Below are 27,246 nucleotides of genomic sequence, written 5' to 3' on the forward strand. Positions count from 1 at the left end.
ATTAGTTAAAAGATATGCACCTAATGGAATTCTGTTTGAACAGCATCTCCGTACAGTAAGAATGGTTAGATCACAGTTGCTTTGACCAAATCTCTCTATATATCTATTCATAACAGTGGAATTTGAAAGACATCTGTTCCCTTTAGTATGTAGTTGGATCATTGTGTACCTACAATTGCTCAATATTCAGCTAACATGTAGATAAATGAACCTTTATTTATCTACCACGTGCTAGCTGCTTTTCTAAATGCTTTATATGTCATTTCATAAACTTCACAACAATATACACATGGGAAGATTTTTTAGTTTCTTTTTCTTTTTTGTTTTTTTGTGAGGAAGGTCAGCCCTGAGCTAACATCTGTTGCCAATCCTCCTCTTTTTTTCTGAGGAAGATTGGCCCTGGGCTAACATTTGTGCCCATCTTCCTCTACTTTACAGGGGACGCTGCCACAGCATGGCTCGACAAGCGGTGCGTCGGTGTGCGCCCGGGATCCAAACCTGTGAACCCTCGGGCCGTGGAAGCGTAGTGCGTGCACTTAACCACTGTGCCACGAGGCTGCCCCGATGATTTTTTAGTTTCTTTGATGGAAAATGTTAGCCCAGATTGCCCAAGGTTATATAACTAATAAATGATGGTTCAGCATTTGAACCTAACTGATACCAAAGCCAGTGTTCTTTGCTGTACATCACGCTATCTTCCATTCATTTTCAACTGATGTTTTTCAAGAGTTTACATACTGGAATATTTAAAACTATTTTCTTTGTTGCTGATTGCTTGCTGAGCAAGCAAATTCTTATGTTGTACTTAGGCAAAAAGATGTATTTTTCTAAGATGATTATCAATATTTATAACAGAATGCCTTGTTGCAGTTTGTTTCTTCCATATAGTTTAGAAATTGCATATTACAATGATGTGAAGCCAGAAATATTTTTCAATCACACTATATTTCCTAACACGAAAATGTTTATCATCTCAGTCTATTTAAAATGTTTCAAAAAAGAATGTACATTTAAAGAATTTTCAGCTAAAAGCCTGTCTTTGAATGATTAGTATGGTATACATTATCAGCTCTCAATTTCTGGCTCACAAGTGGAATCTGAGGCAATGATAGTGTAAAATGTATTTTAAAAAACCACAAAATATTTGAAAAAGCATCTAAATTTCCACCAATCTCACTGTGAGATTCATTACTGTTGTTCAACAAATATTTCTGGTTCTCTCTAGGGTAACATAGTAGGAGTTAGCTTTCTTGCCCCTTTTGAAGTTAGGCATGATGATGTGACTTGCTTCAGCCAGATAAAAGTAAGTAGAAGTGACATATTTCACTCCCATGTAGAATCTGTAAGATCTAGTACCAACCCCATCTTTCCTCTGCTGAGGTTGAGGAAGCAGGTGTGGGGATGGAACCTTCTTCAGCCTGGGTCCCTGCGTGATTACAATGAGCAGAGCCTGATCGTGTAGCGTGAGCTCTTCTTGTGAAACACTGATAGACAGGGATTGTTTGTTACTGTAGCAGAACCTGGCTCATCCTGACTGATACACTGTTACAGTGAGGGTTTCCATTTCTTCATGTTCCAATCACACTTTATTTACATAAACATACAGTTTTTACATGGACATAATCATAGTATACACATATTTTTCTGTTGGACACTTTTCAAAACATTATCTTGTAAACATTTTCTCAGCCTTTTCATGGAAGACCGTATTTATCATTTTAATAATTGTATAATAGTCTATCATATCAACATGCAATTATATATTAACTATTTATCTATCATTTAAGTTGTGTCTGTTTTTTTCTGTTATGAATAATGCAGCTAAAAGTATCTTTGCACATGTAGCTTTTATCTTTTCAAAGTTATGTTTTTGAGATAAAGGAAAGAAATAGTTGTTTTTCTTTCAGTTTTGTAGTAAAGTATTTTATAGTCAAACTTACAGTACCCTTTTCTTAAAATTGGTGCAAGAATTTTAGGACTAATGAAATAGATAAAAGATTGCCCTGTATTTTGTTATCCTTTGAAATATAGTGCTACTTGGTTCCAAAGATAATGTCCAGAATATTCTGAATCCATGTCCAAAAAGATCCTTCTGAGATAAAATCAGGTCACACTCTAAACCTGCTTGATCTAGAGGTCATTGGATGTCTCAATCATAGAATTCTTTACTTCCTTGATCATACAATTTTTTACTTACTATCAATGACTTAGTGTTATATAAGTTTATGTCCTAACGACAACTGAATTGTTTCTGCTGAGATTAAACTAGCAATGTTTAATCCTCATGCTGAACAAGAGAAGTGTTATTTCTATAGACTCTTTTATCCGTGGTAAACGTGTTCATACTACATTTGTCCTTACGAAAACAAGACTGGCTACCCTGCCAAGAAACAAAAATATCTGCTTTCTTCACTTGACATTGATCATTTAGATGAACAAAGCAATTTTATTTTGTTGAACACATAGACTATATATCTAAGATTGTCTTCCACTTTCATATTCCCGGCATTTTATGTTTCTCTAACTCTATTTTCCAAGGCACTCAAAGTGCTGCTTAGATATTATCCCATAAATGCTTTGCAGAAAGATGAAGTCAGCCCTTTGCACAAACATTTGAAACATCCAGAGCCACCATTTGTGAAGTTTTTTTTTTCATTTATTTATTTTTTCCCCCAGAGCCACAGCAGATAGTTGAATGTCATAGTTGCACATCCTTCTAGTTGCTGTATGTGGGACGTGGCCTCAGCATGGCTGGAGAAGCGGTGCGTCAGTGCGCGCCCGGGGATCCGAACCCGGGTCGCCAGCAGCGGAGCGCGCGCACTTAACTGCTAAGCCATGGGGCCAGGCCACATTTGTGAAGTTTTTAACTCTTGCCAAGGTTTCTTCACCTTCTTTCCTCCTCCATTTCCTTCCTTTCTCCTCCTCTCTCACTTCATGCCTTATTTTGAGTGTTCTCTTCAGTTTCAGTGACTAAGAGATAAAAACACCACAACCAACACCCTGACAGTACATGAGGGCTGTGGGGAGAAATCAGGGACCCTTATTTTCCTCATGCTCCCTGGTTTATGAGTTATGGCCAATTATAGGCCAGGCACCTATTGACATTATCTAATCAGCACTTGCACAATGACACCCAAGGTTGGCATTTTCTCCAACTTAGAGATGAAGAAACGGAGTGTCTAAGTGGTTTTCCTGGGTAATTCTTTGAGACCTAGTGTTGGTCACATGATCTTTCTAACACCAGATTCTTACCTCTAAAATGGAATTAGTCACCCCTATTTCACCATTCTCAAAGAGTGGTTGGGAAAATCAGATTATTAATGCATGCAAAAGAGCTTTGAAATTGTCTAGATGCATAAATGACCACATTAATCTATATAAATAAATTACAATTGATGGTATTAAACATTCTACCAGTACAGGAGAAACCAAAAGATTAAAAAAAGCACCTATATCTCCAAACAAAAAAATCATACGTTAGGTTATGTCCTATTGTGGGAGAAGAGAATGGGGCAGAAAAACCCACTGTGTTGAGAAATAGATAGAAGACATTTTATGCGACAGGCATTTTTCATAAATAAAAACTATGCTCTTTAGAGGCCCAGTTCTAAACTAGTTTTTTGCCCCCCACCTGTTATTCCCATCAGCTGTCAGGCACTGGACTTGCTGCCAGCAGATATGGATTAAAATCTTGGGTTACTCCTTTTGTGACTTTGAGAAAAATCATCCCATCCTTTGTAGTCTGCTTCATTGATAAAATGAGAACACAGATAGCGCATTCTTGAGGATCAAATGTGAAATTATACTTTGAAAATATTTTATAAATTAAAAAACATACCAGCCCCTAACAGCATCCATCTCCATAAACTCAAAACAAGATTTAAAAGAGGATATCATTAGCTAATTCAGGTACCACAAGAATGTTGGTGGTAAACTAAATCACAAAAAACTTGATCATCATCAAATGTTGGTAACAAGAAAGAAAAAGATGAGGCTGTCACAGCTGGTAGGACCGTAGAGATCAAGTCCTCCTTCATCTTACAGACGATGATTTTGGGACGGGGAGTCCTCTGCTGCAATGTAGCCTGACTAGGATCCAGTTTAACAGCACTCAGCCCAGGGTTTCTCCACTTTTCTGCCCAGCCTTTCCCTGAGCCAAATGCCCTCATTAGCCTTCGCAGTTCTTGTTCACCAACCGACTCATCCTCAGCCTACCCCTCTTCTCCCTGACCTTCCACCAAAGCAGCTCTAAAATCAGCAATGAACTTCCAGTTGCCAAAGCCAATAGGCACTTGTCAATCCTTCCTGCTTTTAGTCTTTCTTTAGCATTTGCCACATAATTGCTCCTTCCTTCTTTAAACTCTCTCCCTTAGAGTTTGGTATTCCCACAGCTACCTGCTATCCTCCTACCTTTCCTATCATACCTAGCTTATTTATTTTTCAGAGCTCGTTTCCTCTATCCATCATCAAATGTTGGTGTTTATATATTCATTTTCACACTTACATAGGGCTTACTACATGCCAGGCACTACTCTAATGGCTTAACAAATATTCATTCATTTAAACCTCATGCAACCTTGTAAAGTAGGTATATATACAGTTGGGGATATTGAGGCACAAGGAGGATAAGTAACTTGCTGTGCTGCATCCTACTATGCTATGCTAACTCTACCAACTCTCCCCTGGACCTTCTCGCTCCTGACTTCTATTCTCACGAGGTAATGATAGCACTGCCTGCCCTGGTCTTCGTAAGATCTGTATCCCAATCCTATATGTCTAGACTTAACCCGTCTCCTGAGCTCCACATTCCATCTGCACACTGGATACTGGAGTCTCCATTCACCATGAGCATCACAAACATAATACAACCCAAACTGTATTTGTTATCTCTCCACCCCAAAACTGCCCACCCCCTAACTTCCTGTGTGTTTGTCTTTTGGGGCCCCTTCCTCATCAGTATAATTAATGAGTTGAACTAAATAATCTCGACTAACATCTCTACCCTAACATTCTTTAATTCTCTAAACCTTTGTTCCTGCATTGTCTCCAAGTTTTACTCTCTCAAGATTTTCTTTATTCGTTCATCAATTCTACAAGGAATAATTGAGTATATTCTGTGGGCCAAGCACTGGACAAGCGCTGGTTTACTAAGAGAAAATCCCTTTTCACAGAACACGCACGGCGGGGAGGAATGCAGGTGAAGAAAGGCAGCTCGGACACTTCAACATGGTGTCTCTTTACCTCCTAAACGTTGATCTTATCTGTAGCCTCTGTCTATGCAGGTCCTTGTCCTCGTGATGGTTCATCTCCTTCGATGCTGGCTCATCAGTTTTCCTGCCTTGATATTTCTCCCCTATTTACGAAGTAATCTTTCCAAATCCCATATCTGAACATGGCAGTGTCTCGTTTGAAAGCTTGCAGTGATGGAAGCCTCATTGATCGTAGGAAAAGTCTTGCGAGTGGTGGATGCCTTTCCCACCCAGATGTCGGAACCTGCTCTGCTCCTTGTTCTGCCCTCCAGGAGTGCTTTAAGCACTTGTTCCCTGCACGCCTGGACAGCTTCTCCCTTCTGCCTGTGTACTGCAGGTTCTTCAGCCAGTCTGCCTCTTATCTGGGTGATACATTTCTTTCAATTCTTAGATACTCTGCTCAGATAACGCTTCTTCTGAGAAACCTTCTCTTCCCCTGCCTCCCTTGCAATCATAAATTTCTTCTTCTTGCTCCACTTCCAGTCTTTAAAAGTATTTCTGTTACTACCTGTAACATAGGCACTGTAATGATTGCTTACTGTTTGTCTCTCAACTAGAGCAGGGGGGTCTCTAGGGTGTGTGCAGGTTAATCGCTGAACCTCCAGTGATGCCTGGATAGCAGCACATAGTAGGCCCATGATAAAGGCTTGCTAATGGATGACTGGGGGGCACTAGTTGGAAAAGCCACAAAGCAAGGACTGGAGTATGTTAGAAAATCCAGACAAGAGTCCAAAATCTGAGGTGACAACAGTGCAGTCAGATTTGAGTCATCACTGGCATAAGAAGAAAGGAAGGCAGCAAGCATCTCCAGGATTGAAGTGAGAGAGTGAGTCCACTCTCACATACGCCCAGTCCTTCTGCACTTCACTCTCAAACTCATCTCTGGGACAGAGGTACGGGATTGCCTCAAGAGATGTATCGGCTCACACTGGACTCTTTACACATGCAGAGCAGCATGAGCTACCTTCCCTCAGCGTTCCACTACTTGCCATTTAGGGCTAAGGTTGGGAAATGTAATTCTGTTTATGCAGTGAGATAGTTCTGTGGAGGCAGAAGGCTGACTCGTTAAGGCCTTTACATATATAATTAGAGAAATAATCTGTCTACAAATTGTTGGTGTTGCAAAGGATTATTTGTGTTAGAAAGGATAAGCAAAATATTAACTTGTTGTCTTGGCAATTCTCATGTCTTCTCCTTGCCTTCAGCCCAAAAAGGCAAACACAGGCTCACTTACACTTCCTGGGGAATTCTCCAAATGCCATGCACGCTATGGTAAATCTGACGTTGACCCTTGGATTGACCGGGTAGAGAGTGCTTTAGCAAGCAGTCTTTTTTGTTTGTTTACTTGTGTAGGCATCAGGCCAGAAATACAGGCTGACCCCACTTGTCACGAGATAAGCCTCTTTGAAAATCTAGCCTCATCTTCTCTGAATTTTGTGGATGAGCCTGTTGCTATGATACCAATGGTGCAGCTGCTAAACCAGAACTCAGATATTAGAGAACTGCTAAACTCAATAGCCTTCTTTTCAGAGGTCAGCTTCTGGATTTCCTGGGCATTATGCAGCCTCTCAACCCATGAGTGAAACCCCTGTTCCATCCTCTGCCACCCTGCCCACCATCTCTTGCCTGTACCCAACACACACTCAAGGCTTGGTCTCTATTTGGACACATGGGACAACAGTGATCACCCTGCTGAGGTGTACAAGCTGCCTTTCTTCACTTACATTCTTCTCCCCTGTGCATGTTCTGGGGGCATGGACTTATCTTATTTAACCATATATCCCCAGTGCTCAGTCCAGGGTTTGGCCCACAGAATATGCTCAATCATTATTTGTAGAATGAATGAAGAAAATTTAAAAAGAAGAGAGATAGAGAAGAAAACCTGTAGACAGAGCAGGGACAAAATTTAGGGAATTAAGGAATGCTGAAGTAAGAATGTTTGTGGACATCGTTCAGTTCAACTTGTTAGTTTTACAGATGAGGGCCATGGTAAGGAGTTTCCCTTACCCCTGGTGAGATGAGAAGCCACTGGAAAGCTTTGAGCGGACGAGTGACCTATGAGTTCAGCAGGGTAACTCTGACTGCTGGGTTGTGAGATGACTGCAGGGGAAGGAGTGGCAGCAGGTGGCCCAGTCAGGAGAATATCCCACTACCCAGGAGCAGGAAGTTGGGGGCTTGGGCAGCGTAGTGTTCGTGGGGATTTGAGAAGTGGTCAGGTTCCTCATATGTTTGGAAGAGCTGAGACGATTTGCAGATGAACTGAATGAGAGGCGTAAGAGAAAGAAAGGACTTAAAGATGATTCCAAGATTTGGGCCTGAGCAGCTGGTAGGATTAACTTTTCATTTGTTGAGACAGAAATGATTGCAGAAGGAACTGGTTTGGGAGGGAAGATCAGGCGCTCTGGTTTGATATGTTAAGTTTGAAAAAGTTATTAGTAGCCGCATTTAAAAGTCTAGTCTGCACTTGGATATAAAGTTTGGAGTTCGGCGGAGAGATCTGGACTAGAGATATAAATGTAAAAGTTGTCAACATATAACAAGTACTTAAAGCTGTCAGATGAGATCACCAAGGAGTAAGAGTAGAGAGAGAAGAGGTCCAAGGGCTTGGCAGTGAGGATCTCTAGCATTCAGAGGTTGTGGAAATGAAGAGGAAGCAAAGAGATTGAGAAGGGGCAGACAATGTGGTAGGAGAACCAGAAGAGGCTGGTGTCCTGGAAGCAAGTAAAGAAAGTACACCAAAGGGGAGACAATGATCAACTGCGTGAGACAGGTAAAGTAAGACAAATGCTGAGAACTGGATTGGATTAGCAATGAAGAGGTTCCTGATGCTCTTGACCATATTAGTGTATGTGGAGAAGTGGGAGCAAAAGCCTGATTCAGTGCAGTCAAGCGAGAAGGTGAAGCGAGGAATTAGAGAGAGCAACAAGTATCAACTGTTCTTTTAAGGAATTCAGTTGAAACAGGAGCAGAGAAACGGCGGGGGGGGGGGGAGGTGTGAACTCATGGGGGAGCAACAGAGGTCAACAAAGATTTTTTTGTGTGTGTGTGTGAGGAGGACCAGCCCTGAGCTAACATCCAATGCCAATCCTCCTCTTTTTTGCTGAGGAAGACTGGCCCTGGGCTAACATCCATGCCCATCTTCCTCTACTTTATATGGGACGCCGCCACAGCATGGCTTAACAAGCGGTGCGTTGGTGCGCACCCGGGATCCGAACCGGCGAACCCCGGGCCACCACAGCGGAACGTGCGCACCTAACCACTTGCGCCACCGGGCCGGCCCCAAGATTTTTGTTTTTGATGAGAGAAATAATAGCATATTTTTCAGCTGATGGGAATGATCCAGTAGAGAATAGAATCCTTTGGACGTGCTTGTAAGAAGTGAGAGATAGTTGTTTCATTCAATAAAATTCAATTCATTTCAACTCAACTAAATTCAATTCAATTCAACAAATATTAATTGGGACTCAACCTATGGCAAGGCACTATTCATTATGGGATACATTTGTGAACAACATAGACAGAAATTGATGTCGTTGTCTAGCAGGGGGAGTCAAATAAACAATAGACATAATTAAGAAGTAAATTACATAGCATATTAGGAGATAGTAAATACTAGGCAGAGGACAATGTAGAACAAACTGAGGGCAATTAGGAATACCAGGCATGGGTTGCAATTTTCAATAGAGTGGTCTGGACAGGCCATATTAAAAACGTAAGGGAGTCAGCTATGCCTATCTCATTGAAAGAGCATTCTACACGACAGGAACAGCCAGTGCACTCTAAAGCAGGAGCAACATCAGGGAGCACATCAAGATGAAAAAAATACATAGGAAAAAACTTCTCATTGCCCTTCGGTAGCTAGCTGTCAAGAGGAGGTCAGTCAGGATCCAAGGAAAGATGGCGGGTGCATGGAAGTTCAGAGTTAGTTTTGCTAAACCAAGATCAAGCACACTCAAGGTCAGAGTTGGGAGCTGTCAAGTGAACACTCTAATTTAGAGTCACAGGTAGTCTGAGGGTGGGACCTTTATCAGAGAGGGATTTCGGGCTTTTAGATACCAGGTCACAAATGATAGCATCTTCTATTCTTATTCACCCAGATGCAAAGATTGATTCCTGGTGCTCCATCTGCCTGCTTCTCCAGAGGCTTCTGATACTTCCAGTCAGTAAATCATCAAATACTATTGTATACCTACTATTCCAGGCACTGTATGGGCACCAAAAAGACAATGAACAAAAGAGAGGCCCTACCCTCAAAAGAAGAGTTTACACACACACATGCACACACAAACACACACACTCACACATACACACACACACAGCTTCTATACAATATGCACAAATGATGCACTTGCTGGGGAAGCCCCATTGGAGAGTGGGGATTGAGAAGTGAGTAGAGTCTCCAAAATCTTTTGCTCCTCACTTTGTCACCAACTTCACTTCCTAACTAGAAGCCAAATTCCTTCTTGAATACAATCTTTTCCCTTCTCTGGAGCTTTTTTAAAAAATAAGCACTGTTATTAAATCTAAATCCAACCTATTTTGCAAATACAGAATGATTGCTTGCAACATGTAAAAAATATTGGTACTTTTTTCAGTCTCTCTTGTTTTGTTTTAGTGGCTGCTCTACTGTTTATAAAATATATTTGTAACTTATTGAGCTCTCAAATGTTTCTTGTACAAGTAATAACCCAGTATACTTTATTTCCCTCCTTCTGTCCTTTGTGCAATTCTTGTGATATGTTTTACTTCTTTATATTTTAATCATCACACTACTTTGCTATTAATTTTACCTTCAATTATTTATTATATTTTACAAGTGTTGTTTAATTACAAAAATAACTTTTATATTTGTCTCTGTATTTATTCCTTCTGGTGCTCTTCATTCCTTTTGTACATCTAATTTTCAATCTGATATCATTTTTCTTCTTCCCAGAAAAGTTTCTTGAATATTTTTTTATAATAAAGATCTGATAGTGGGGATTGACTTCAGTTTTTGTTTGTCCGATACAGTATTTGATCCTCATTTTGGTAAGTTATTTTCACTGGATATAAAATTCTGGGTTGATCTTTTTCTATGTATGCTTGTCTTGTGCTCCATTGTCTTCTGGCTTGCATAGTTTCTGATGAGCAGGCTGCTGTCAATCTTATCTTGGTGCTTGAATACATGTGTCATTTTTCTCTGGCTACTTTTAAGATTTTTTATATATCACTGGTTTTCAGCAGTTTGGTCATGATGTACCTAGGTGTGGCTTCCACTAGGCGTCTTTGGCTTGGAGTTTATGAACTAGTTGGATCTATGGGCTTACAGTTCTCATTAAATTTGGAAAGTTACTGGCCATTATTTCTTTAATGATTTTTTCTGTTCCCTTCTCTCTCCTCTCCTCGACTCTGATTAGACTTATGTTAGATTGCTTGATATTTTCCCACAAGTCACTAACACTCTGTTTATGTTTTCCTGTGTTTGTTTTTTTTCTCTTTGCCTCATTTTGGATAGTATCTAATGCTATGTCTTCAAATTCACTAGCTTTTTCGGCAGTATCTATTCCATTCTTAACCTGACACATGCGTTCTTTCATATTAGTTGTATTTTTCACCACTAGAATTACCATCAGGCTGTTTTTAGGCCTTCCATTTCTTTCCTCATGCGTATGCTTTCCTCTGTATTTTTTTTTCAGCATATTCAGTTTTGTTATGATAGCTGTCAATGTTTTTTTTTTATCATCTCTTCAATTTATGGCAAAAAAATTATTTTTGATTTTCCTTCTGATTATGGATTTTATTTTCCTGCTGCTTACTTTCTCTGATAATTTTTTTTTTTTTTGCATAATGTACCTTTGGATTTTATGCTTTAGGATATTGGATTTTAATGCATTTCTTTACCTAAATTTTTATTTTGCTCTAAAGTGCATTAAGTTACTTTGAATGCATTTGATTCTTTTGAAGCTTGCTTTTAAGTTTGGTTAGCACTGATCTGGAACTGGCATTAGCATAGGGCTGATTTAACCCCTCTACCCAGGTAACACCATTCTAGGGAATCTATCCAGTGCCAATGTATTACAAGGTCCTTCCTCTCTAGCTATTGGGATTGTGAACTATTCCCAGCACTGTGTGAACTCCAGGAATTTTTGACTTCTTGTTTTCTTGTGTTTATTTCCCCAGCTTCATGGAGTTTCATCCACACATGTGCAGATTAATATTCAGACAAAGATTCAAGGGGACACTTTGGCAGAGCTGTAAAGTCCTCTTTCTGCTCAGCAAACTTCTCTAATTTTCTGCCCATGAATTCTAGCTGCCTCAAGTCTTCTTGTACTCCAGTCTCTGTCTCCTCACCTCACTGAGACCACTGGGTTCTCTTTGGTTCCTCTTCCAGCCCTGTGGCCTGGAAATTGCCTTTACACCATAAGTGGGAACAATTGTAAAGTTTATCTCATCTATTTCCCTTTTATCAGTGATCACTTGCTAAATGTCTGAAAATAATTGTTTCGTATGTTTTGTCAGATTTTCTAACTATTTATGGTGGAAGGGCAATTCCCTCCAGCAGTTAATCCTTCGTGGGTGGCAGCAAAATCCAGATATGATACTTTTAGTTTTATAATTTTCTATTGATTCTATTTTATGCAATTTATTCCTCTGGTGAAATCTTTTATAAACAATATTATGAAATCCAACCCAGTCTTTCTTTGGAAATATAAAGTTATTACTTGTAACATGTAAAATATATTTACTGATACTTTGATCTCTTTTAATCCAACTTATGTATATATAAGGCAAACATTTCATTACATCTCTAAATAGTTTATAAACCACAGAGTATTTGTTTAAACTATTAACACTGAACACTGAATTTTTTATGGGTTCTACCTAAACACTGATGTCTATATTTAAAATTTTTTATGAAATTGTATTTCTTCACTTATTGGCTTGGTATAGAGATTACATTCTGTGTATTTTCCATATTACATCCCACTATGTCTAATAATTGATTCATATTCTGATTAATTAGCTAATTCAATTATATATGTATTAACTCATAAGTTTTTATTGAGTGTGTACTGTGTGCTAACACTATTCTAGGCTCCAGAGGTATAGAAATAAAAGACAAAGCATTCATGCCCTGAAGGATCTTCCAGCTGAGTGCAGAAGATAGAGGATAAAGTATTTCATATTGTCACTGCCTCATGGAGGCTGGCAATGGAAAGAGGAAGAGTTGGCAGTGAAGGTTTCCTGGAGTAGGTGACACCAAAGCTGCATAGTGAAGGATAAGTAGACATTATCTGGGGATCAGGAATTCCAGGCAAAGGGAGCAACAGAGAAGTTAAAGAAACATTGGCTTCCATGAGGAGAGTGGAGAAAGATATGTTTCTGGGAAGGTATTTAGTGATCAATTGTTCTAGTTACTATTACCGTGTAAGAAGTTACATCCAAACTTAGAAACTTCAAATAACTGATTTTTAGTGCTCACAGATTCTGTGTTCTAGAACTCAAAAAAGACATAATGAAAATGACAGTCTGTGCTTCATGATGTCTGGGGCATCGTCTGGAAAGACTTAGCAGTTGGGGTCTAGAAATCTGGAGGCATCTTCACTCTCATGTCTAGTGGTTGAGGCTGTTGTCAGCTGGGGTCTCTCCAAGAGTCCTGGACTTCTTCATAGTGTGGAGGCTTCTGGATCGTTGGACTTCCTACATGGAAGCCAGGCCTCCAAAATGAGTGTCCCAGTGAATACGACAAGTGGCAACACATTTTATGACCTAGCTTCAGAAATCATGCGTTCACTTTCATTGCATTCTGTCGACTACAAGTGAGTCACAAGCCCACTCAGATTCAAGGGGAGGAGACACTGTTTCCACCTCTTAGTAGGAGAAATATTAAAAAGTTTAGGGCCCTTTATTTAAAACCACCACACACATCATGAAAGAGGCTGATAAGTCAGAATAATGAGGAGGAATTTTGAAATTAGATGGTCAAGGGTTTCTATTGCAGTTCTACCACTTACTGGACAATTAATCTCCCTTGCCTATGAAACGGAAATAATGCTTTGTGTAATTGGGTCATTGTAAGGAATAAATTAGATTATGCTTATAAAATGCTTATTAACAATGTTTGGCACAGAGTTAGTGCTCGATAATAGCTCATTCTAACCTAAATTAAGTCAAACTACTTAACAACCATAGTCACATATCTTATAGGGTACAATATTAAAGTTAGATTTTAAGAAAAATAGGAAATTTTGGAAGTATCTTGAAAAAAACAGCAAAACTTACCAGGAGACAAAAAATGTGCTTTATAGATTGAAGGCAGAAGAGAAGACTAAAGAAGAGGTTAATGCTACTGTCAAAGCAACACTTCCCAACCAGAGCTCTGGGCAAAGGGACAGCAAGAAAAGAGCTCCTTCTCTGGCCTAGTGTACGTCTCAGAGATGTGGCTTTTCTTGTGGAGGCTTTTCCCAGTGTCTCGTGGGCCAGACTTCCAAACACCACCATGTGGAAGTTGCCCTGGTATAAAGAGCCAGCCCGGGCCTCATCCCGGGCAGAATATTCCCACTCTTGGCAGAAATGCCTTGTAAAGTATTAATTTTTTGTGAGTGGAAAAATATTAAAAATTTAAGCTCAACTAAGGCACATGTTCCAAGAGGACAAAAGAAATTGTATGTTACACCTTAAGTAAGAGTTCAAGTTAAGGCAAGGAGAACTTGAGATCTCCCTCGCAATAAAAGCTACCTGTCTTAGACAGGAGGTATGAGACAGTGTAAGAAGTATGGGCTGTGAGCTGTATATTGTGCTCTCAAATTTTGGTCAATGTGCAAAATTAATTTTTGTCAAACCAAGTGCCTATACCGTTAGGGCAATGAATATCAAATAGACATTGAAAATTTTAATTTTAATAGAGCATGCAAGACATAATGCAATAAGAAGCCGGTACCAAAGAAAGCTGATCACATGTCTAGTGGAACATGAGACGTCTACTTCATGAGAGCATGAGAGTTAGTCAGGCAGTCACATTCTGCTCCTTCAGCATCGCACTGTAGATGGGCAGCAAAGTGACACTGACCTCCTTAGAAGGGTGCTCATGCTCTAGCCATGGCTTGTTCTCAGTTTCTAGAATCTTAATCTTTTCAAGTATCCTGCTAGTTTTTAAGACTAGAAATTCTAGTCCTAAACTTTCTGCCACAAACCTGAAAGCTGAAAACTGGTGGCAAAAGTTCTGGTGTCTGACAGTCCTGGGTTTCTAATGAGGTTTCCACCGCTTAATAATTGTGTTGTGTGACACTGGGAGCCTTGGGAATGTCCTTTAATCTTCCCTCATCTGCAAATTGGGGATAATAATACCTACATCCAGAACTCTTGTGAGGTCTAAATGAATATCAAATGTGGGAAAAGTGCCGTCCTTTCAAAGTGTCTATAATATAGTATGAAATAAATAGTAGCTATTGTGTTAATGTTGATATAGATCTGTAGTACCTTGGTGACTTAATAAAAATACTGATTTTGGATTTCTTCCTAGGGCATTCTGATTTAGTATATCTTGGGTGAAGCCCAGACATTCACCGTTTGTTTTCAGCTCCTTAGTGATTCTAATGATCAATCAGGTTTAGAACCCACCAAAATAGATTATCTTCTGAGTAATAAAAACTAAATTTGTAGATTATGTTCCATTTCTTTCAAATATCTTTAGGTATAGCTTTATATCTAAACTATATCATAATTCTGTAAGGTTGGTATTCATATATTACTATATCTACTTTATGGATTTTTTTGAAAGGAGGCATTGCTCAAATTCACACAAGCAATAGCAACACATACAGAAATGAGCAATTCTTCTGACCTGTAGTTTAATGCTTTTTCTAGACACAATGCTTCTAAGTGCTTCATTTTGGATATTTGCTTTCTGTTGAAACATTCAATAGATGGATTTAGCTGTCTTTAAGGTAAGAGGCATAGTATGACTATCAATTATGTATAGAGGATGATAAATTGTATAGTCAAAATGTGTCTATATATGTGTACGTAAATTAATTACTTAGGATGTTACAAGAAAATTAGCTTCCAGTTTTTGCCTCCTGCATTCACTTCAGAAGTTCTCACGGGAATTCAAGATGTTGATTTTAGGGACTTTACCTTCTCCATATTCTGCAAAATCACTAAGCCCCTAGTTCAGAGACTTGTGTCTGTATTTAATTAATTATAATGATCACATTGCCCATTAAATAGACTCACTGGTTTTAATTAACTGAAGAAATATTGGCAATGATTTTAAAGGGCTAAAAAGGTTTAATGCAAAGTTATTAAGATGTACTGTAATGTCGCAATTCCTTATCACGAAAGAGAAGGAAACACTTTATTATATAAGCTTCCAATCTAATTTTCATCACTCATAAAGCAAACCTTGAGTCAGCACCTGACAACATGAATACAGGAATTTGGGGTGGATTCAAATCTTAGAAAGTCTCCCATTATTACATTTGCTATAAGGCATTTCATATGTTTGTGCTTCTGACTAAGGAAACAAACCAAGATGAGATGCTGGGAACAAGACAGCTGGAGAGTTTCCCACAAACTTCAACATCCTTATTAGCATTTTCATTCATTGTGTCCTCAAACTTTTGATTGCTAAACTCTATTTCTTCACCATATGTATGATACCAAGTGGCTTTCCGCTTGATTTAGTCTGAAAACAACTGTATGTCCCTACTCTCTGCCTACCTCTTTCTTTCCACCCAAGGATTTGCTTCCTTTGCTTTCTGTTAATACTCATTTTATTTCTGGGGGTTCCTTGACTGTGGAGTGGGATATCAATTCCTCAAATAACTAAATAAGTCTTTTTTGTTTGTTTTGAGATTTTTTTTTTTTTATTCTGGGTAATGGTCAGGGAGTAATGACAACAACACAGGTGCAAGGGATTAAGAAAGCTTACCCAGCTCTCATGGGCAAGATCCCTGATCCACTGCTCCTAAGCTCATGGGGAAGTCCTAAGGCCTCCTGCTCCCTCAAGAAGGTTGGAGCTTATCAAGGTACACTGCCCTTCCCTAATTACACTTTACCTTTTATCAATTTTATGTCATCCATCAATTATCAATATTGACTGAATAAATAGCCAATAAATATTTATTACCAGTGCCTATTGGTAGCATTATGCTATGCACTGCTAGGAGGTAAAAAAACTGCTCTCTAGTACTTTGATTTTTCAGCTTTTTTTTTTTTTTTGATAATTTAAGTTGGTCTCATTTAGGGTTCCTAAGATTTTTGTGGGTTCACTATAAACAAGAAGCTTTTAACTCTTTTGGATCTCATATCCCTTTAAGAAAGGAGAAAGCTTTGGACATTTTCCCCAGAATATGCACATGCATGTGTGCATAACCTTTGTAAACATCCTCAGGTTTGTGGGATCTTGAAGCCCATCCATGACACCTTAAATAGCCATTGATTTCACATTTAGAACCATGGACACAGGCATTTCTGTATATTACTTTTTGAAATCCAAGGAAGAGTTTTGGACCAGACAACATAGGGCAAGGGACAGAGAAGGAAAGTTTGCAACAAGAAGATGAAGCACAGTTTTCTATTTGAGCTTCTGTGTACCGAATTTGGCTGCCCTTTTGGAAGCACAGGTAGAGAATGTTTCTGTCATTGCAGAAACTCCTATTACACAGCGCTTCTCTAGGGAATCCTGGGTTGGACATAAACTCTATGTGATGATCATCACTTGCAATTAGTGTGAACTGGCTTTCCTCAGAGAAGGAAATGAGGACGTATCACACATAACCTTGTGTAGTGGAAGCTAGAGGGCACAAGTGAAGGTTCCTGAAGTGGTAAGACCAGTTGGGAAAGGGTTGGTGGTAATTACTGTAAGAAGTTGGAAATATGTGCTAATGGTTTGAAATGAATATGACAAGAATGTAGTCTTAAGTTTTCTCCACCATCTTAAAAATTTATCTTTTTTGACATTTATGCCATGTGTCTCTACCACCCGCTCTTCCTATTCTGTGCTATCATCTATGACCTTCTAGAGCCTAGGCACTTCACTCATTCATTGCAGACTTTGGCACCTGCATATAATTTTCCTTTGCCTCACAAATTTGGGATGACTTCAGTACCTAAGTGGATGATCCATACAACATAAAGGCTTCTCTGTTTCTTGACCTTTTCATGTACAATGATAGCCACTCTGTGAATTACTCATACCTTTCTAAATTTCAACATAATTAATTCACGCATTTCTCTTCCTCAATAGAGCACTTACTCTTTCAGCTTGGTTGCCTAAACATCCCTTCTGCAACTTTCTCCAACCTCTTTGGGACTTCTAGTCCATAAAATACTACTCCACTTTCCCTTTCTGCCACTCCAAGTCTGTCTTCACTCCCTCATCCATTCTAGAGTTTGTGGTGATCTTCTATTATTTCTTACAAATACGCTAACCATCTTTGCTCCTCTGTTCTTTGCCACTTCAACTCAAATCTCTGTCTTTTTCCTACTTGCAACTGGGCAGAAGTGTTGCTGGAGAAAGTCACACAACCAGGTAGATTAATTCTATTATAAATTCATGGTCACAAATATCAACTGTATGTTTCTTCTTTGATTACATGTTTTACCAGTGGTGAAGGAATTTAGGTCATTTACGAAAAGAGAAGCAGTTGGATGGATGTTAGGAAAATAATAGAGACAGATTAATCGTTGGAAATAGGTTTGCTAGACAAAATATAGGATACTAAATTACAGTTGGATTTCAGATAAACAATGAATAATATTTTAGTATAAATATGTCCCAAACATTGTGTGAAATATACTTATGTTAGATAATAGTGTGGTAATTAATTTTAGATATTAACTTGGCTAGGCTACAGTATCCAGATATTTGGTCAAACATTATTCCAGATGCTTCTGTGAAGGTATTTTTTTCTAAGTTAACATTTGAATGAGCAGACTTTGAGTAAATTAGATCACCCTCCATAATGTGGTTGGGCCTCTTTCACTTAATTGAAGGCCTTACTAGAAAAAGACTGATCTCCCACGATGAAAAGTGAATTCTGCCGATGGAGGGCATTCAGACTCAAACTGTAACTCTTTCCCTGGTCTCCAGTCTGTCAGCCCACCTTACTGATTTTGGACTTGCCAGCTTCCACAACCATGTGAGCCAATTCCTTAAAATCTCACTTTCTCTCTCCCTCTCTGTCTCTCTTTATGTGTGTGTGTGTGTGTGTGTGTGTGTGTGTGTGTGTATGTGCAAACATTCTATTGGTTCTGTTTCTCTGGAGAAACCTGACTAATTCAAATACTATGCATTGTTTATCTGAAATTTAAATTTAATTTGGTGCCTTATGTTTTTACTTGCTAAATATAGCAACCCCAATTGCCAAATGTAAGAAATTGAGTGGACTAGAGAAGCATAGTAAAGTTGCCCTAAAGTAATGAGGACCCACACTCTTGTCCTTGCCATATGGTTCTTACAGTCTGTAGAAGGAGGAGACATGTAAGCAAATAAGTGCAGTGAAGTGATAAAGACATCTATACAGGATATAGAAAGAGTCACCAAGGCATAGTCCAAATGTGACAATTCAAAACTATAGTGGCCTTCTTGTGTCCTGATATTACTATATTGGAGTACAAATTCCATTAAGGTTAAAGCAACTGACAGAAGCCACAAAAGGTACTTTTAAAAATGATACAGGAATTTTAACTCTATATTATTCTCAAGGTACTATACCAAAATGCAGATATGAGAAACTTTTCTAACAGAAAGGCAAAGTAGCTTTCCAGAAGAACATAGATAAAAGAAACCTTAAAAAGCCTGATAATAGAGGGACTAGGGATTTCTATTACCAGAAATCTCAACAAGAAAGAAAGAGTTCTAGATTGTTAGACTTTCCTCCTGAGTTGGTTTCTCTTTGGATTAGCAGACATTTAGTCCCGTCCAGAACATCCATAAGACTTTCAGTCCATGCCCAAAGGTCCTGGATATTTGGTCCTGTCCAAAACATTCATAAGACATTTGGTCCACGCCAAAAATTCCTTGAAATTTAGTCCTGTCTGAAAAATCCATGATCATATTTGTTCCATGCCAATTGGTTTTGGACGGGACCAAATATCAAGGACCTTTGGTCATGGACCAAATGTCTTCCGGGTTGTTTTGGACAGGACCAGATGTCCCGCAAGATCTGTTTGAGTTGATATCCGGGGGAGTCACGAGTGACAGCACTACAGTCGTAACTGCCGTGGTTGAAATTCTCACGCTTCAACTCTCCTCATTCTTCTCCCATCTCACATTCCACTGTCCTTCTAGCTGTGCTCTCTTATGCTCTGCTCTGTGTTGCTGTCAACAGTGTGATTAGGCAGGAGAGGACGAGAAGCTTATTTTCAAAGGGAGCATGAAACCACCTAAGATTAAGGGCAATTTTGGGTTAAAAGAAATTTAGTCAGCACTGGGATAATTCCATAAGAGAAAACTAGACTAATTCTGGTAATTATCTGAATGTTCAGGAGTATCTGTCGGAAATATAACAATATGGACCTTGATGAAGAGGGGCAAGAACCAGTGACTGACCCATAGGAAGTAATGCCATCCATTCAAGAGAACCCAGAAGACCCCTAGCCGGGAGCACAGACAACTTGAAAGAAGCTTGAAACTCCTTCATATCCCAAAGAGAAACAACTCTGTTTTTACTGACCAGAAACCTTTAGCCTCAAACTACCAGATTAAACCAGATCAGGGCTCTATAGCCCTACTTGTCCCAGAAAAATTTAAAGACCTACAGTTGATTTACAGACATCAGAGATAACTACGTCAGGAGGGGTCAAGTCAGATGAGGGGTTCTGCGAAGGCCTCTCTGCCATTAAACCCTAAATGACTCCTTTACTGCACACTTCTAACAGATTTAGTCCTCTGGTGTCAGAACCTTGTTAACATGCATATTTTTCTAAGATAGTAAGCTACACGTAGCCTATGTACTAACATGTTAACACATTCATCATGAAAAGCAATACAGTTTCGTGTTAAGAGTGTGATTTCTGGAGCCAGACTTTCTGAGCTTGAATCCCAGCTCTGCTGTTTAATAGCTGTATAAATCTTGGCAAGTTATTTAACCTCTTTATATCTCAATCATAACATCTATAAAATGGAAATAGTAATAGTACTCATCTCATAGTTGTCCCTAAAGTAGTACCTGGAATGTAATAGGTACTTATTTAAAACCTAGCTATGATTGTTATCAATTTGTTTTCTGTGATGGGAGTTTTGATGGGGGTTAGATGGAAAGAGCAGGAGGTAAAAGCAAAGTATCACCAAGGATGCAAAAAATTGTGGGCACCAAATTAACTTCTCCTACTCTATAGCACATAGTAAGCACTGAATTTGTAGCCTATGGTAAGGAGCTTAGCTCTGCTTATTGAAGTAGCTCACACTTTTTAGAAAGATAATAACCAGTGGGTTGAAGATTATATTGTTGGTAGAAGTTTGTACTAGAATGATCCTAGCTTGTTCTTTCAGTTTGAGCATGAGTGGAAATTAGGAAACTCATCTTGTCTTCCAAGGCCAAAAGCTCTAAAGGAAGAAGTAGAAGGAGTGTGTCTTCAGATCTCAGAGGTACTTCCAAATTTCCATAAATACTTCTGCTTATTTTGGGTTTGGTCTTCAGGAATTTTTGACCTCTCAGGAAAGTGGACTGATTACCAAGATACAGTTCAGACTATCTTTAAAATATTAAGACTCTACACATATAGTAATTCTCTACGCACTAAAAAGTCTGAACATTTATTGTCTTTAACTTCACCTAGTTGTTGTCTTGACCTCTGTTTTAAATAATTCATTCATTGAGGAAGAATTTTCTAGTAATGTTTTATTTTTCCCATTATAAACATAAACATCAAGGAAGAATTTCCTATTAAAATTTTATTTTTCCGTCATAAAAATAATATAATAACATAGTAAAACTTTCCGGCATGTGAGAAAAATATCACCCGTAATCTTACCACTCTCACTCAAAGTTACTAGCATTTTGATGTTTTTATCTCAGTCTTTTCTCTCATGCATTTTTAACCTGGCCATAACCGAGGGATATATAGACTTTAGCATTCTGCTTTTTTCTTCAAATCATATTGAAGCATTTTTTTCACGTGACTACATAGCTCACTTAACCATTCCTTTAAATGACAGCATTATTGTGGTGCTTATTTTTTTGTCAACTTGGATAGGATACGGTGCCCAGTTGTTTGGTCAAACACTAGTCTAGAGTTGCTGTGAAGGTATTTGTAACATGTGAGTAGCATTTACAATCAGTTGACTCTAACTGAAGCAACTTACCCTCCATTGTGGGGGTTGGTCTCACACAATCAGTTGAAGACCTTAAGAGTAAAGACAAGTTTCCCAAAGAAGAAGGAATTCTGCCTCAAGACTGCAAGATAGAGATCCTGTCTTGAATTTCCAGCCTGCCAGCCTGCCCTACAGATTTCAGATTTGCCAGCCCCCACAATGACATGAGCCAATTCCTTAAAATAACTTTTTCTCTCTCTCTACCAATGCTATGCTATTGGTTCTATTTATGTGGAGAACCCTGACAGATATAATTATATTCTATTGTGTTGTTAAGTTTTCTTAAGTGATATGCTATTGTTGGATATTTTAGTTTTTCTCCAAATTATGCTACTATAAATAACATATCAGCAAACAAATTTCTGCACTTGTGCATATTTTGGATTACTCTATCTTAGAATAAATTTCTACAAATTGAATTATGGATCTTAATAGTGTGCCTACATTGTTGGCATACATGTTAATTTCTGCCAACAATATAATCTTTAACCCATTGGCTATTATCTTTTACAAAACGTGGGCCACTTCAACAAGCAATCCAAACTCCTTACCATAGAGTACACATTTATTGCTTACTACATACCAGGCTTTTTCTCAGTACAAAGAGCTTACAAAAGGAAATCTATAAAGAAAGAGAGCTGAGAGTATAGCACTCCAGGCAGAGGGAACAGGAAGTGCAAGGGAAAGATTCTTAAGTGAAAAACAAATCTGACTTGATGAAAGAAAGCCAGTGTGGCTGGTGCCTAGCGAGCAATGGGGAGAGTGCCAGGAAACTGCCTGGACAGAAAGGGTCTGGTGAGGTGTGTGGGTTATATTCCAGGGGTAATGGAGACCATTGGAGAGTTTTAAGCCGGGGGTGCTGACATGATCTGGTTTATGCTTTGTGGATGACTCTGGCTGCTGATTGACGAAGCAAGAGTAGAAGCAGAGTGGTCAGTGAGAAGGACATTTCAGTAGCCAGGTAGTGTTTGGAGTAGAGGGAGAGGTGAGGATGGCAAGAAGTGGTTGGACTAGGAAATGTTTTTGAAGGTAGAGCTGAGAGAACTTTGTTGGATTGTAAGGAAGTGGTGGTAAAGGAAAAATATGGGGTCAAATGGATAGCCCTTTCCAACCACTGGAGGCTAGAAATGCTGGTAGGATGATCAACAAGAGAAAAGTACTGCCTATAGACACTCATGCTCCAGATAATGCCCAGCCTACTATTTCCCAAATCAAACACGTACTTACCAGGCCCCAAAGAAGTCTCAAACTGTTCTTTGACAAAGAGTTTACATACTTGTTTCAAAGTTGTACAGAGTTGGGAGAAGGGAAAAAGGCTTTGTTATCCACTATAGTTGACTGCTCCCTTATTCCTCACTGCCAAGGCCATTTGCATTGGATGGGGGCGAGGAACAAGGGCAGATTTCATGGACACTCTCTGGGTTCTTACCTCTTCATCCTTTCCTGCTGTCCTTGCAGCTTTCTCTCTTTAGTACTTTATTCCGACTTATGCTTTCCTCCAGGATCTGCTGCCCTTCTTTCGAGAAAAAATCAATTCTCAACCTCAACAAGCTGGCTCTTCCTGACATCTTGATAACTTAACAATTAAGGCACAGACTGAATGTCAATGACTTTCTCTTCTGCCCAATTACTGCTATTCCCCAAAGGGCATGACGATATTTGTGGGCTATTTAATGGATGAGTGAAGACTGAGTTCTGATCATTTGGATGTGACTAGAGGGTGAAGGTATAAATAATGATGGAGGAGGTAGTGATGTGTGTGTCTGTGTCTGTGTGTGTGTGTGTGTGAGACGTAAAGGTAGTTTTCTTCTAGAGGTTTCCAAAACACTTTTCACAACCCACAAAGATGAACTTCCTTTCTGTCAATTCCCATCCTACCCCTAGAAGAGGTATGTATTCTGCCTATTGCAGTAATATTAAACCATTTTTTAAAGGAACTAGTTACCCTTGCCTTTTAATATTAAGGAGGCACATCCCTTCCTATTTGGAGCTATACTGTTAAGCTTTCTGCATTAATTGACAGTACATGGTACCCTTCACTTCTTTTTAATTTCTTCTTTCTAATTAATTCTTTTCCATTATCAACTTTCTCCCAGCTAAGAGGAATGATGGACAATGAAAATTTTGGACATCTTCTAATGTAGACCTAGAAATTGTTGCCTTTGTATAGATCACCAAATGCTGTCTGCATATTGCCACAAGAGAAACACCAGGAAGGCTATTTGGTGACCTAAAGTGCATGCTTTGTAGGGTGAACAAAAGTTTGCATGGCACGCATCCATCTCAAGAAGGGAATTGAGTATTGCCTCTGCCTGTTCTTGGTGCAGGAGCTAGGCCAAAGCGAAAGCTTGACTTTATGAGCAGCCACTTCATGAGTGACACCAAGAAGAAAGGATGAAGAAACCAAGCTGGGACTTTCCAGTTCCAGTTTCCTTTCCACTCTATCCGAGGCAAAGGATCACTGAAGTGATCATGTATATTTTTTAAAATGTCTCTTTTTTCCTTCTCTTTTGGTCTGAACCTAAAGAATTCAGATATTTTCCCTTAGAAATCTTAGGCAGAAGACATGTCAACTCCTACTTAATTATAATCTAATACTTGGTGTAGCAGAGATGACTAGTTATTAACCAAAATCCATTGACTGGTTTATCTTTTTTTTTTTTTTTTTTTTTGGTGAGGAAGAGTAGCCCTGAGCTAACATCTGTTGCCATCATCCTCTTTTTTCTTGAGGAAGATTGTGTCTAGGCTAACATCTGTGCTAGTCTTCCTCTCTTTTCTATGTGGCATGCTGCCACAGCATGGCTTGATAAGTGGTGCGTAGGTCTGCACCTGGGATCCAAACCCACGTATCCCAGACTGCCGAAACGAAGCACACGAACTTAACCACTACACCATCAGGGTGGCCCTAGGTTTATCTTTCTTTCTTTTTTTTTTTTGGGTTTATCTTTTAATACTATTTCCAAGTTTTAGTGAGTACATAATTACCTAATTTAAGATTTCGTTATTTCATTTCCCAGCCTCCCTCACAGCTAGCTATAGCTAGAAGATGAAGTTCTGTCCAATGGGATGTCAGTGGAAGTGATGGATGCCTCTTCTTGGTTGTATCCTTAAGAAGAATGAGCAAATTGGCCTTGATCTTTCCCTTCTCATCAGCTGAGACACAGGTAAGTTGATAAGAGCTATGCAAAATATCTTAGACACAAAGATTAAATCCAGGTGTTAACAGGTAGAGCTGCCCTACTAGCACTTGGCTGCTTATTCTTGACTGTTATATGAGAGAAATAAAATCTGACCTTATTGAAGCCACTGTATTTTGTAGTCTATTTTTAAAAGCAGGTTTGATTTTACTCTAATTAATACACAAAATAGTGCTAGAAATGAGGCACTTCCATTGCAAAAACCTAACATATGCGGGCGTGGGCTAGATGATTGGGTATGGGTCAGTGAAAACATAGGTATTGTGGCTCAAAAGCATATGACCCTTATTACAGCAGGGCAAAATATTGGTTGAAAGTGTCACCTATGATACCTTGGAGGGATGATCATGGTCTTACTGAGCCTTTAGTTCTAGGAAAAAATGACTAGAAAATATCAGAGTTTATTGGCTGTTTCCTCTCACTCATCAAATTTTGTCACGAGAAAACTCAGGCAAGAATTACCCAATTTTCAAGCAAAGAGGGAAAAGGACACAGCTCTGCTAAGCTGGCTGTCTCTGGCTGGGGCCAGAAATTTAAATACACTGAGATGGCCGCTTTGAAAAACCAATTGTTCCAACAATGAAGTAGCAGACAGAGAAATTAAGAATATAATGCCATTTACAATTGCAGCCAAAAGAATAAAATACCTAAGAGGTAAACTTAACCAAAGATGTGAAAGATCTGTATACTGAAAACTATAAAACATTGTTGAAAGAAATTGAAGAAGACACAAAGAAATGGAAAAATATTCCTTGCTCTTGGGTTGGAAGAATTATCACAGTTAAAATGTCCATACTTCCTAAAACAATATACAGATTCAATGCAATCCCAAAGTTCTAACGACATTTTTCACAGAAATAGAACAAAGAATACTATGATTTATACGGAACAACAAAAGATCCCAAATAGCCAAAGGAATCCTGAGAAAGAAGAACAAAGCTGGAAGTATCACACTCTCTGATTTCAAAATATATTACAAAGCATAATAATCAAAACAGCATGGTACTGGCACAAAAAAAAAACAGGCACAAAGACCAATGGAACAGAATCAAGAACCCAGAAATAAACCCACACATCTTGGACAGCTAATTTTTGACAAGGCAGCCAAGACCCTACGATGGAGAAAAGAAAGTCTCTTCAATAAATGCTGTTGGAAAACTGGAAAGCCACATGCAAAAGAACGAAAAGACACCATACAGAAAAATTAACTCAAAACAGATTAAAGACTTGAATGTAAGACCTGAAACCATAAAACTTATGAAAGAAAACATAGGCAGTATGCTCTTCAACATCAGACTTAGCAGCACATTTTCAAGTACCATGTCTGACCAGGCAAGGGAAACAGTAGAAAAAATAAACAAATGGGACTACATCAAACTAAAAAGCTTCTGCACAGCAAAGGAAACCATCAACAAAATGAAAAGACAACCTAGAAATTGAGAGAAGATATTTGCAAACCACATATCTGATAAGGGATTAATATCCAAAATATATAAAGAACTGGTACATCCCAATAACAAAAAAACTATCAACCCAATTAAAAAATGGGAAAAAGATCTGAACAGACATTTCTCCAAAGAAGATGTACAGATGACCAACAGGCACATGAAAAGATGTTCAATATCATTAACTGTTAGGGAAATGCAAATCAAAACTACCATGAGATATCACCTCACACCTGTGGGAATGGCTATAATTAACAAGACAGGAAACAACAAGTGTTGGAGAGGATGTGGAGAGAAGGGAACTCTCATACACTGCTGGTGGGAGTGAAAACTGGTGCAGCCATGATGGAAAACAGTATAGAGATTCCTCAAAAAATTAAGAATAGAACTACCATATGATCCAGCTATTCCACTGCTGGGTATTTATCCAAAGGACATGAAAACACGAATGTATAAAGATACATGCACCCCATGTTCATTGCAGCATTATTCACAATAGCCAAGACTTGGAAGCAACCCAGGTGCCCATCAAGGGATGAATGGATAAAGAAGATGTGGTATATATACACAACGGAATACTACTCAGCCATAAGAAATGATGAAATCCGGCTATTTGTGACAACATGGATGGATCTTGAGGGTATTATGCTAAGCAAAATAAGTCAGAGGGATAAAGTCAAATACCGTATGATCTCACTCATTAGTAGAAGATAAAAACAACAACAAAACATCACATGGAGACAGAGATTGGATTGGTGGTTACCAGAGGGGAATGGGGGAGGGTGGAGGGTGAGAGGGATTTATAGGTACAGGTGTGTGGTGATGGACTGTAATTAGTCTTTGGGTGGTGAACATGATGTAATCTATACAGAAATCAAAATATAATGATGTACCCCTGAAATTTATATAATGTTATAAACCAGTGTTACTGCAAGAATAAACAAATAAGAAACAAAAACAAAAAAAATAAAATTAATACCAAAAACCAAAAAACTCCCATCTCTATTGCTAACTGGGAAAATGCCTTTTCTTTCTACAACTCCTCCCTCAAGTCT

The 27,246-nt window shown here is 38.8% G+C and overlaps 1 protein-coding gene across 1 annotated transcript in view; it reads left to right on the forward strand.

Annotated features, from left to right (window-relative positions):
- The first annotated feature begins 5,392 nt into the window (after positions 1-5,392).
- LOC131401776 (flavin-containing monooxygenase 5-like) overlaps positions 5,393-27,246 on the forward strand; it is a 68,553-nt gene continuing 46,699 nt past the window's right edge. The window contains exons 1-2 of the mRNA XM_058536934.1: positions 5,393-5,615; positions 6,603-6,781. Of these exons, the coding sequence (XP_058392917.1) occupies positions 5,393-5,615; positions 6,603-6,781 (402 nt within the window). The remainder of the gene's footprint in view (positions 5,616-6,602; positions 6,782-27,246) is intronic.

The sequence above is a fragment of the Diceros bicornis genome, chromosome 4 (assembly GCF_020826845.1).
Source record: "Diceros bicornis minor isolate mBicDic1 chromosome 4, mDicBic1.mat.cur, whole genome shotgun sequence".
Lineage (NCBI taxonomy): Eukaryota > Metazoa > Chordata > Mammalia > Perissodactyla > Rhinocerotidae > Diceros > Diceros bicornis.